We start from the raw sequence: 13,899 nt of genomic DNA, 5'->3' as shown, positions 1-13,899 counted from the left end.
GTGTATGAATGATAGCCTTTTCATGTGGCTATGATATCTTATAGATTTTAAAAGGCTTCAGAGCATGGTAGTTAATTCGGGTAGATAAGCCTGGTAAATGAAGTTCATACATCCCTTAATGCACACTTTGTTGGTTGGACTGTTACAACGGTCCAGACTTCTGGTCCAGTTAAGTACAATCTTACCTCAACATGTGAAGGAGAGTATACAAGACTAGTTTAAGCTAGTTTCATCTTGTTAAGTCGGTTCAATCGTTTTACAAAACCCTACGAGAAGCTTACTGTCATATCTTTTCTGTTCATTTTTTTGTGTTATTCAATAACTATCTAACATTAATCTTTATCTTTACGGTCCTGAAGCAGAACTAGCAATCAATGGCTGTCTAAATGAGGGTACGGTCTCAAAGTTACAGCTATTCAATGTTCTATCTAATTGTCATCACAAATTGTAAAATTTTAATCTTGCTGGATGAGGAAATTGGATCTTAATATTGCCATATAATAAGAGACAATTTTAAGTATAAGTTCATAAACCGTGTAAGAAACAAGAAGGCTGTAGATATACCTTATATGTGTAACCACCTACGAATACCTCAAAAAATTACTATAATTTAGAATTTATTACAAACTTGTAGATTAAAATGTTACGACTTTAGATGAGACTACTGTACTCACTAACCTGCCTTTTACACTAGTATGGTTTCTTTGGCTGGAGCTTGGGAAATGATCTGTCACTCCCTCCATTCTAAAACTCAACATAAAAGCTTCAATACCAATTGCTCATTCCAAACTTCCCAGGCTGTTGGGAAGAATGAAAAACTGTGCAGAAAGTTGGAAGTGCACGTGAAGTATGAAAGAGAGAAGAGCAAAGAATATGAGCGGGGGTAACGTTTATACTGCTATGACATTAGCTTCAAAGCTTGGCCTAATGGATGTCCCTTGTCTGTAGCTACTAAAGGTCGAGGGTTTGAGTCACAGCCCATAGGAGAGGCAAATGTGTGCGTGAGTATTTTAAAATTTTTGTAATCGACTTTACGAAGGACACGAGTAGGAGTTAGGAATAAACATCCTTTCATTAAATGGCAGTACTGATATCTAGTTTAGATCTGCGAGAATAGTATGGAGATAACATGAATATTGTTAATAGATTCACAGGAGAAGGCTTAGGATTCATCAAAAACTGGAACTTGATTTTATTCATTTCACTTTACCTTATATTGTTATATTGTTTTATAATCAGTGGATGAAGACACACTTAGCCCTTCATTACACAGAAAATGTAATTAAAGGTGAACCAGATATTAAAGAGGTTGCCAATGAGATTGAGAAGTTTTGAGTGTTTGTGAAAATTTGTATTCAGCAGAGCTTTGCCACTGGCTAGATTGTTATTGCAATTTACAGAGTTGATACTTGGCTCTGCTTTTGTGCCTTCAAGTTTGGAGTTCAGTATTAATAAACTTGTCCTCTTAGCAGGAAGTTTGTTGCAGTCAAATTGGTTAAAATGTTGTCAGCAAGGCAAACATCAGGATTTCGTGAAATCTGGTTACCAGTTGAGTACTTCTTTCGGGTTTTTTAGGTCATATATATCTTAGTGGTTTCTCATGAAATGAAGATCTTACTATTTACTTCATATAATTAACTAATTCAAGCTACAAAATAATGCAAGCTAATACTATACTTGCTTTACAGTTCCAGATTTCTAAATCCGGCAGGTATCAACCAGCAAGCGTAAGAACTAGAAATATTAGGCTTTAAAACATAAAAACATTGTGCATAGAAACATAATACACACTGATGCAGCCAGTAGGTTACTATGTTGTGCCTCTTGTTCAAGATAATATAATTTAGTGGAGGTTCTTATTCAGTAATGTAGTAGAATACAATATATGAATATATCTTACATTCTTTTCTGATTTTATTTGCGTCTCATTCTACATACATTAATGTGTAGATTTTATCACTCGGGGAAGACATGCCGGGTACTTATCAATGCAATCCATCCATGGTCCTCCTGATGGGGTTTCGACTGTTTCAATGCATTCCCACACGGCGGTGTTACACTTGTACCCACTCCCGAATGATATTTGCAATATCCTGTCACGTTTCTTCATCCTTCCCTTGGCCTCTAAATAGCTCATCACGTACCATAAAGATGACGATGACGTATTGCCAAAGCGATGCAGTGTAGACCTTGAGGCCTCCACTTGCTCCATTGATAGCTGCAGGCTGTCCTGCACCCCGTCAATCACAGCACGCCCTCCTGCATGAATACAAAAGTGCTCAAATGCTTGTTTGAAGTCTGGGATATAAGGTCTCCACCTGTGGCTAAATATCTTTCGAGCAATTAAGTTCACAAGGTAGAGTAATTTCTCGGATGCAGGAAGAACAAGAGGGCCGAGGGCTGTCAAATTTAGTTTTAAGCCCTCTCCAGCTACGGCCATTAGCTCTTTCGACAGCCATACCCCTAAATTTCCCTTCTGGTCTTCTTTCAGATAAACACAATTATAGGACCTGTCATCAGAAGCTGTGTTACGACGAAGTAGGTGGAGAAGACGGTATTTGGCCTCAAAATTGCCAAAGGACTTTCTGGTTGAAAAATAAATGGCTGCACCTCCCATCCTAAACAAACAATTCGGAACAAGCATTGATCTTTCTTTCCCTTTGTAATAACCTATTGTTACGAGTTCTGCACTCACCACAACCGCGTTGTAACTCGGGTGAACTTGTAAAAGGTCACGGACTAAACTTATTGAGACTAAACTACCACTGCAGCCCATTCCCAGAATATTAAAGCTCTTTACACCGTCCTTCATTTTGAACTTATTAATCACCACGGACGATAATGACGGAGTTAAAGAGCAAAAACTGGTGTTTACGACAAGTATATCTATGTCCTTGGGACTGAGTCCAGTCTTCAGGAATAATGAGTCCAAAGCTGAGAAAATAACCATCTCCGCTTCTTCCCTAGAGGCTTCCAACGTAGGATCCGGTGGGATTAAATGTAATGCAGGTGGCAAACAAGTCTCTTCACCGAGGCCTGTCCGCTCCAAAACTTTCTGTTGAAATTCGAAACTTTTGGGTTCAGCCTCAAATATAATCTTAGAATGTTCAGTGAAAGCACCAGAAGTAACACGCAACGCGGCAGGCGCTTTGTAACAGGCAAAATCGACTAGGTATAATGTTCTAGGCTTGGACAGATTGTATATGGTGGATAAAAAGATGACAAAAAAGGAACAGCTCAATATTTGGATGTGATCAGACTGAAGACAGTTAAAATTGGGCAGTATCTCACGAAGACCACAATTAGGTACTTGGATAGATAGAATAACCAAGATTGGTACAAGGATAAAAGCAACAAAGTGGTTCACAAGATACTGGTAACCTAGTTTGACACACTTGCCTAGTTTGACACACTTCTGCATCTTTGCAGAAATGTCGAAATCACTTAATATTTGTGGAGGCATCATCGTTGATATGCCCTTTCAATGTCTAAAATATATGGAGAGATGGATTAAAATTGAGATATGCAAGTAGAGGGTGACAGGAGGAGGCAGATATATAAAGAACATATATGGAACATGCATGAGGTTATAATGAGTTTGAATTTGAAAGCTTGAATTGAGCCAAAATGGTTGAAGTTAGACTCATTAACAAATTATGGGGCAGATATATGCACACCTAAATCTACAATTGCATTTGCATAACAAAAAATTATTAAGCAAGTTTGTAATATATTTTTGTTACTTTTAATAAAGTATGCAAATTATAAATTTATGGTGTGCATGTATCATATGCCTTGTTCTCGAAAAACTTTAATTAATGTCTTTAAGTGTTTTTTCACGAACTCGAGCTTCAACTGTTCGTGATGTCTCACAAATTTCTGCTCACAAATTTTCTCATTTATGCTGTTCTCGAAACTCTTTAAAAATATAATAAAATAAGATTGAATCCGCAAACTAATCTAAATAAAGTTCAATTAATTCCAAATAAAGTAAATGACATCACAATTATTTAATTATCACTAGCATGAAGCATTAGGTGTCATATGATATGGAAGCGAAATTGAATTATGTGCCCTTTCTTTTTCTGTGCTAATGCTACAAGAAAAACCGAAGTTTTAGTTGAAAGTTAAAAACCATGGTATGTGATGATTTTTCCAAAGTTACTAATACACCATTCTTGCAGAGCTGTGAGCCTGTGACCTTGGCATTTTGTAAGCCTGTTGAGACCTTAGGTGCATGGCTAGGCTAGTTTTTAGTTCCATCTTTCTGATCAGTTGTTCGGTGCATACTAACTTGAATTTGGACCAGAGAAATGTACAGTAGCTAGTGGGAGAGTACAGTTCACTTTTAATTTGTTCCAGAGGTCAGGTACTAATAAAGATACGAACAAAGTACAGAAGGTCGAGCCTTAAACCGTGATTCAAAGATTTTACTTGTCAGAATTGACAGAGACATAGATTCAATAACTGACTGATGTAAACTTGAAAGTACCGAAGTAGATACAAGTATAAATTGAGCTATTGGTGATGATCTATGACATCTAAATTTATAGTTGCATAATAAAATGAGCAAACTTGTGATTTACTATTTTTATTCTTAATATAAAGTATGCAAATTGTAAAATTGTATTGTGCATAAATTGTCGTCCTAGATTATTCACCGACAAATATGTTTTAAGTATTTTTTTATAGACATGTGTTATAACCGGCTCATGTCCGACGAACTTGTGTTGTTATTCTTAAAACTCTTTGAAAATACAATACAGATAAGATTGAAACTGCAAATTAACTAAATAAAGTTCAAATTCCATCCAAAGTAAATGATATCACAATTATTTAATAACCAAACATATTATAAGAGTATGCTCATAAACATAATCATGAACTAGTTATTGAGCTTGTTCATAAACTATTTTCTATGAACTATTTATAATACTGTTGTTAAATAAAGAAAACATTTGTGATGGGATACTCACTATCATAAAGCATTAGGTGTCATCTAACTATCTAAGTATGGAAGCAAACTTAAATTATGTGCCCGTTTTCTCCACTTTGGTAATGCTATACTACAAGAACAACCGAAGTTTTAGTTGAAAGTTAAAACCATGGTAGTGGTAGCAAGATGATTTGTACCTTTCAAGTTGCTAATATTTACACCATTTGTGCAGAGTTGTGAGTCTGTGACCTTGGCATTTTTACCTTAGATGCATAGCTAGTTCCTAGTTCCATCTTGCTCATGAGTTGTTCGGTGCATACTAACTCGTAATCTGGACCAGAGATCCTGTGGGAGTACAGTCCACTTTTAATTTGGTCCTAATAACGATAAGAAAAAAAAGTACAAAAGGTCGAGTGTTAAACTGTGATTTAAAGATTCTACTTGCCAATCTTGGTGAAATGTTGAGATAGCTTTAGGTACAAAAAATAATTGTCAACTGGTTATGAGCATAATGGTACGGAATTGGTACATGGGATACTGAAATCCTAGTTGTGCGTACTTTGGCATGACAGAAGTCGAAGAATTGTGTGTCTGAGGCATCTGTAATGGGTATAAATGATAGTCGTGCAGTGCGGCTATGACATCTTAGAGATTTTAAAGGCTTCAGATCATGGTAATTAATTCGGGTAGATCAACCTCGTAAATTAAGTTCTTACAACCCTTAAAGCACACTTTGTTGGTTGGACTGTTATAACGGTCCAGACTTCTGGTCCAGTTCAGTACAATCTTAACTCAACATGTGAATGAGTATTTACAAGATTATTTTGATCTTGTTTCGTCTTGTTAAGTCGTTTGAGTCATTTTACAGATCCCTACTGCTCACTATCATATATTTTCTGTTCCTTATTTTGCAAAAACTATCTAACTTTAATCTTTATCTTTATAGTCCTGAAGCAGATCTAGCAATTAATGGCTGTCCAAACGAGGGTACAATCTCAAAGTTACAGCTAATCATTGGTTTATCTAATTGTCATTGCAAATTGTAAAATGTTAATCTTGCTGGATGAGGATATTGGATCTTAATATAGCTGTTTAAGAACAGAATTTTTTAACTGAATTCCATAATGTTAAAATCAAGAAGGCTGTGGATTATACACCTTATACGTGTAAGCACACAAAGACCTCAAAATATACTAGAAATTAGAATTTATTACAAACTGGTAAATCAACAAGTTATTATGTTAGATGAGACTAATCTACAGACTAACCAAATTTTTACACTAGTTTGGTTTCTTCGATCGACTGGAACTTAGGAAACGATCTGTCGTACTCCTTCCATTCTATAACTTAAGATAAAACTCTCATTACCAATTGCTCATGCAAAACAGCTCAGTCAGTTGGGAAGAATGAAATATCATGCAGAAAGTCAGTGAAGGATAAAAGAGAGAAGAGCAAAGAATATGAGAGGGGGTAACGTTGTTATGACATTTAGCTGCAAGGCTTTGCCTAATGGATGTCCATTTGCTGTAGCTACCAAATGTTGAGGGTTGGAGCCACAGCCCACAGGGGAGACAATTGTGTGTGTGAGCAGAGACGGATCTAGAAACTATACTTTTAGGTGGACACCGAGTAAATTTTGGGAAAACATGATTTTGAATTTTATGGGGCACTTTCATATAGTTTCAAAAAAAATAATGATAGAAAAACCTAAAATTTGATTTATACACGTGTCCCCCGGTGCCTCTTACTAGATTACATCCTTTATTAAATGGCAGTACTGATATCTAGTTTGGAATTGCGAGGATAGAATGGACTATGGAGAGGACATAAACATCGTGGATGGATTCACAGGAGGAGCGTATGATTCATTATTAAAAACTGGAACTTAATTTTGTTGAATTAACTCTTACCTGATTCTGTTGTTTTATTATATAATAATCAGTGGATAAAGACACACTTATCCCTTCATCACACTGTGTGATGAATTCACACTGCAAATGCAATTAAAGGTGAACCAACTTTTAAGAGGTTGCCCATGAGATTGAGAAATTTTAAATGTTTGTAAAAATATGTATGCTGCAGAGCTTTCGGCACTGTTAGATTGTTATTAATATTTACAAAGTTGATACTTAGCTCTGCGGTCTGCTTTTGTGCCCTTAATATTTTCTATAGGAACCGGATAGCCAAGTAGTCTGATGCATGAGGGGTAGTTCTGTAATAATAAGCATTTCCTCCTAGCAGATAGTTTGTTGCAGTCAAATTGGTAAAAATCTAGCAAGCCTGTAGGTTACCGTTAACAATATACAACTTAATGAGACTACAAAACCAACATTCAAGCTGCAACATCAAGTGATATACAAGAGTGATAACAGCAGGAGTCTGGAGTCAAGCTCAGTGATGTCCAGGTGTCCAGTCTAACGGCTAGATACAGCTGTCATCTCTAGTGTACAAAGTTTGTTAGAGTTTTTGGTATATAATAGGGAGAGATCAGCCAGATCAATGTAACAAATACACATTTTCAGATATATCATTTTTCATCTATCTATATACACAATTATGTTCTTCTACAACTATCTGTTTGACATGGTATCAGAGCCTTCGTGCTCGATCTCAGAGTTTCGTACTCTATTTTGATTCTTTCACATTCATTAGTGATCTGTGAATCTTCGTTAACGATCTGATTGAAGCCGTACAGGTTCAATTTCATCATTTGTTGAAGCTAGGGTTTGTAGTTTTTCTTTACAATTCATCTTGTCCGTACAACAATGGCGGCAACACCTGGAATTGATGTCAATCATCCCTACTATCTGTCTACATCTGATAATCCTGGAATGAGTTTGACTACAATCATTCTCAACGAACAAAATTACTCGCAATGGAGTAGATCAATGAAAATTGCTTTATCATCAAAGATGAAATTATGATTTGTTGATGGATCCAATGCTAAACCAGCGGCATCTTCTGCTCTTGCAGGACACTGGAATCGATGCAATCATATGGTAATATTGTGGCTACTTAACTCTGTTTCTCCTGATATACCTAACAGTATTGTATACATGGATTCTGCTCATCTAATCTGGAAAGAATTAGCAATTAGATATGCACAAAGCAATCTACCTAAGTTGTTTAATCTGCGAAAAGAAATTACTCAGTTATCTCAAGGATCCATGAGTGTCACTGCCTATACCTACACTAAGCCAGTGTTATGCTATGCTATTGCAAGAAGAAAATCAACGAGATGTACATAATTTAACTGGTTTCAATACTGCAAATGTTGCACTCAATGTTCGAAGTAGTGTTCCAGGGCATTTTTCAGCTAGAACTCCATGTGGTAGTCAGAATACTGGTGGTTTCATGAAGAAACAAAATGCAGATGCTTCTCTCATTTGTGAATATTGTCAGATGCCTGGTCATTCAAAAGATAAGTGTTTCTGTGTTGTTGGTTATCCCTCTTGGCACAGACTTTATGGTAAACCAAAACTGAAACCAAGGATTAGTATTACTCAGCGTGCAAGTGCAACTCAGGTTACTTCTACTAATATCTCTGGCTCTTCTGGTGCATCTAGTGCCATAAAAAATGAAGTAAGTGCTTCATCTCATGGACTGTCAGATAGTCAATTTCAAAATCTAGTCTAACTGCTACAAACCAGCTTGAAAGCTCCTAGTGCTGAGACAACTACATCTACTTGGCCCTCTGCCAACACTGTTCATCTAGCAGGTACATTGTTTACTTCCAATGTTTTTTCAGTTAAAAGTCAATGGATTATTGACTCAGGAGCAACTGATCATATCACTGCTAGTTTAGATGTTTTGAGTAATCTTATACAATGTTCAGCTGAACTACATCTTCCTAATGGTACACTTATTAGTGTTACTCATGTTGGTGATGTCAAGTTCAAATCTGGTCTTATTCTTCATCAAGTTTTGTGTGTTCCTACTTTTACTCACATTCTGTTGTCCATTTCTAAACTTCATAAAGATTCTAATCTTACTGCTACTTTCTCTGCTTCCTCCTGTTACATTCAGGCCCCTACATGGAAGGGGGGTTAGAGATTGGTAATAGCAAAGATGGTCTTTACTTGCTCAATTCTGCATCTCTGGATGTTTCTGAGTCTCTCAGTGCTGCTATGATTTATAATGCTACTAGTTTTGATTCACATTGTAATCACATTACTACTGTTTCTTCTGATATCTGGCATGCCAAATTGGGACATGTCCCTGCATCTGTTTTACAACAATTGTCTGTAAAATGTACTTCTACTTTTCAAGATTGTGATTCCTGTCATTTTTCTAAACAATTTGTTTTACCCTTTCCCAGTAGTTCTGCTTGTTCAACTGAGTTGTTCCAATTAGTTCATGCTGACATGTGGGGTCCTTATGCTAGGACTACACATGATAAATGCAATCAATTTTTAACTCTTTTAGAAGGTAAGTCTAGGATCACATGGGTCTTTTTATTATCCAGCAAATCACATGTAGCTTCAATCATAAAAGAGTTTTGGCCTATGTGCAAAACCAGTTTGGAACTACTGTTAAAATACTTCGTACAGACAATGGTACTGAGTTTCTAAATAAAGAGTTGTCTCAAACATTGAAGTCTATGGGGATTCTTCATCAAACTAGTTGTGTATATACACCACAACAGAACGGTCGTGTGGAAAGAAGACATCGTCTATTGTTGAACATTGCGCGAGCTCTACACTTTCATGTCAATTTACCAATTCGTTTTTGGGGTGATAGTCTCGTGACAGCCACCTATCTGTTAAATAGACTACCTACTGTTGTTTTGGGTGGTAAATCTCCACATCATATCCTGTTCAATAAAGCTCCTGATTATAGTAATATTTGAGTTTTTGGCTCTCTCTGTTATGCATCTGTAATTCCAAAACCTGTAGATAAATTTGCTTCTCGAGCATCTAAATGTATCCTGCTAGGATACCCATATGGTCAAAAAGGCTATCGTCTCTTAAACTTGGACACAAAGAAAGTGTTTGTGTCTCGAAATGTTCAATTTGTTGAACATATTTTACCATTTCGTAATATGACGACTATGGAACCATCAAGTTTATTTCAATCGTCCTCCATGTTTTCAGATGAACCTTTAGCTATTGTTCCTTCATCTTCGCTTATGACAAATACCTCTCCTGATCCAGCCTACACGGATGATATTTCTGTTGATGTTTTGCCTGATCATTCATCTTCTCCTACCTCTCAGACTTCCCAAGAAACTCAATCACAAACTTCTTATTCCAGACCTGTTCGCCATAAAAATGTTCCCTCCAGATATATGGATTACACTGGATTACCTCAACATTTTGTGTCCAAAGCAAACAATGCTTTTGTATTACCAGATTGTTTACAATATGAAACATTTAGCCTTGATTATTCACACTTCTTAGCTAATGTTACCAAAATTCTAGAGCCTTGTTCTTATAAACAAGCTGTTCAACATCCTGAGTGGTGTGTTGCTATGGCTACTGAATTAGCTGCACTCGAAGCTAATGATACATGGGATGTAGTCCCTTTACCTACTAATCAAAAACTTGTTGGCTGCAAATGGATTTTTAAGGTCAAGTATCTCCCTAATGGTGACGTAGAGTGCTATAAAGCCCGATTGGTAGCTAAGGGATTTACACAAACCGAAGGTGTTGATTATTTTTAGACATTTGCTCCGGTTACTAAAATGTCTTCTTTCAGAACTCTTGTATCAGTTGCTGCCGTCAAGAATTGGATAATTGATCAATTAGATGTTACAAATGCGTTCTTGCACGGCGAGTTAGATGAGGATGTTTACATGGTCTTGCCACCTGGTTATCAACCTTCTTCTGATATTCTTTCCAAGTATCCTGGTCAAGTTCTTGTTTGTAAACTCAAAAAGTCACTATATGGGCTAAAACATGCCCCTCGTCAATGGTTTCTCAAATTGTATGCTGCTTTAATTCAGTTCGGGTTTGTTCAATCTGTCAGTGATCATACTCTCTTTACTTTCAAGACGGAATCCTCCATTGTCACCTTATTAGTGTATGTGGATGACATGGTTTTAGCTGGAAATGATGCGTCTCTTCTCAAAACTGTCAAATCCTTTCTCAGCTCTCAGTTTAAGGTCAAAGATCTTGGTACTCTTAAGTATTTCTTAGGAATGGAATTGGCTCAATCATCTTCTGGTATCTATCTGAACCAGCGAAAATACACTTTAGATTTGGTCAAGGATGTTGGCTTATTGACCTCTCACTCGTTTGTGGTTCCCATGGAACAGAATCACCAACTTCTCACTTCTAATGACTCTGCTGTTATTTCAGATGTTTCTCAATATAGACGTATTGTGGGACGTTTAATATATCTTACTATTTCACGTCCTGATATTTCCTATGCAGTTCATGTTCTGGCTCAGTTTATGGCAGCCCCTAAAGCATGTCATCTTCAAGCAGTTTTTAAATTGCTAAGATATATTAAGGGTACCTGTGGTCAAGGTCTTTTTCTATCTGCCTCTTCCAATCTTCAGTTAACGGCATTTTGTGATGCTGACTGGGGAGGCTGCAAAGTTACTCGTAGATCAGTCACGGGCTTCTATATCACCCTTGGGGCTTCCTTGATATCTTGGAAAAGTAAGAAACAACATACAGTTTCTCGTTCTTCGTCTGAGGCGGCCAATCCAGTTTATCACGAACGCACGAAACATATTGAAATTGATTGTCATCTGGTTCGTGAGAAGCTGCAGAAGGGAGTGATCACCACTGCTTATTTACCTAGTACTGATCAACCCGCTGATCTCTTTACCAAAGCTCTTGGTGCCACTCATTTGAGCTATCTGTTAGGCAAGTTAGGAGTTACAAATCTCTTCTCCACTCCTCACTTGAGGGGGGATGTTAACAATATACAACTTAATGAGACTACAAAACCAACATTCAAGCTGCAACATCAAGTGATATACAAGAGTGATAACAGCAGGAGTCTGGAGTCAAGCTCAGTGCTGTCCAGGTGTCCAGTCTAACAGCTAGATACAACTGTCATCTCTAGTGGACAAAGTTTGTTAGAGTCTTTGGTATATAATAGGGAGAGATAAGGCAGATCAATGTAACAAATACACATTTTCAGATATATCATTTTTCATCTATCAATATACACAATTATGTTCTTCAGCAACTATCTGTTTGACAGTTACTATGTTGTGCGTCTGGTTCAAGTTAGTAATAATTCAGTAGAGATTCTTATTCAGTAATGCAGTAGAAGAATACATGAATATCGTATCTTGCACTCTTTTCTACTTTATCTGCGAGTCATTTTACATATATTAATGTGTAGATTTTATCACTCGGGGAATGCATGCCGGATACTTATCAATGCAATCCATCCACGGCCCCCCTGTTGGGGTTTCGACTGTTTTTATGCATTCCCACACAGCCGTATTACACTTGTACCCACTCCCAAATGATATTTGCAATATCCTATCACGTTTCTTCATCCTTCCCTTGGCCTCTAAATAGCTCATCACGTACCATAAAGATGACGATGACTGTTAAATATATGATCCTATTAGGGCCTTGCTCTAACACCTTAAGGTTTTAGATGAGCTGGTTACTCAACATGGTATCAGAGCTTAGGCTGGCGGGAGGACTAAGGTTCGATTCCCAGCCACCCCCAACATTCTCACAATTTAATGTGGACACTAAAGGCAATTGATACCCCAAAGATGGGTGCCGATGTTCCACTCTTCGACCCATAAATGGGCTTTCGAGTGAGGGGGAGTGTTAAATATATGATCCTATTGGGGCCTTCCTCTAACACCTTAAGGTTTTAGATGAGCTGGTTACTCAACAATGACGTATTGCCAAAGCGATGCAGTGTAGACCTTGAGGCCTCCACTTGCTCCATTGATAGCTGCAGGCTGTCCTGCACCCCGTCAATCACAGCACGCCCTCCTGCATGAATACAAAAGTGCTCAAATGCTTGTTTGATGTCTGGGATATAAGGTCTCCACCTGTGGCTAGCTATCTTCCGAGCAATTAAGTTCACAAGGTAACGTAATTTTTCAAATGCAGGAAGAACAAGAGGACCGAGAGCTGTCAAATTTAGTTTTAAGCCCTCTCCAGCTACGGCCATTAGCTCTTTCGACAGCCATACCCCTAAATTTGAAAAAAGAATTGCTGCACCTCCCATCCGAAATAAACAATTTGGAACAAGCATTGATCTTTCTTTCCCTTTGTAATAACTTGCTGTTATGACTTCTGCACTCACAACAACCGCGTTGTAACCCGGGTGAACTTGTAAAAGGTCACAGACTAAACTTATTGAGACTAAACTACCACTGCAGCCCGTTCCCGAAATATTAAAGCTCTTAACATCGTCCTTCATTTGGTACTTATTAATCACCACGGACGATAGTGACGGAATTAAACAGAGAATGCTGACGTTAACGACAAGTATATCTATGTCCTTGGGACTGAGTCCCGTTTTCAGGAATAATGAGTCCAAAGCTGAGAAAATAACCATCTCTGCTTCTTCCCTAGAAGCTTCCAACGTAGGATCCGGCGGGATTATTAATAATGCAGGTGGCAAACAAGTCTCTTCACCGAGGCCTGTACGCTCCAAAACTTTCTGTTGAAATTCGAAACTTTTTGGTTCTGACTCAAATATAATCTTAGAATGTTCGATGAAAACACCAGGACTAACACGGAACTCCGCAGGCGCTTTGTAACATACAAAATCGATAAGATATAATGTTCTAGGCTTGGACATTTTGTATAGGGTCGATAAGGAAATGACAAGAATGGAAGAACACAATATTTGGATGTGATCAAAATGAAGACAGTCCAAAATGGGCAGTATCTCACGAGGACCCCAATTAGGTACTTGGATAGAAAGAATTATAACCAAGATTGGTACAAAGATAAAAGCAACGAAGTGGTTCACAAGATACTGGTAGCCTAGTTTGACACACTTCTTCATCTTGGTAGAAATGTCGA

At 37.5% G+C, this 13,899-nt stretch overlaps 2 protein-coding genes across 2 annotated transcripts; both read right to left on the bottom strand.

Annotated features, from left to right (window-relative positions):
* Positions 1-1,808: 1,808 nt before the first annotated feature.
* On the bottom strand, positions 1,809-3,548 carry LOC141723203 (3-ketoacyl-CoA synthase 6-like). Its single transcript, XM_074525080.1, has one exon. The coding sequence runs from the start codon at positions 3,464-3,466 to the stop codon at positions 1,940-1,942; it is 1,527 nt and encodes a 508-aa protein (XP_074381181.1). The 5' UTR covers positions 3,467-3,548; the 3' UTR covers positions 1,809-1,939.
* Positions 3,549-12,730: 9,182 nt separating this feature from the next.
* LOC141713863 (3-ketoacyl-CoA synthase 5-like) lies at positions 12,731-13,672 on the bottom strand. Its single transcript, XM_074517433.1, has one exon. It carries the CDS (start codon positions 13,670-13,672, stop codon positions 12,731-12,733), a length of 942 nt encoding a protein of 313 aa, XP_074373534.1.
* Positions 13,673-13,899: the final 227 nt, after the last annotated feature.

Source organism: Apium graveolens, chromosome 1 (assembly GCF_009905375.1).
Source record: "Apium graveolens cultivar Ventura chromosome 1, ASM990537v1, whole genome shotgun sequence".
Taxonomy (NCBI): Eukaryota; Viridiplantae; Streptophyta; class Magnoliopsida; order Apiales; family Apiaceae; genus Apium; species Apium graveolens.
This window is presented reverse-complemented; position numbering and strand designations above follow the sequence as displayed.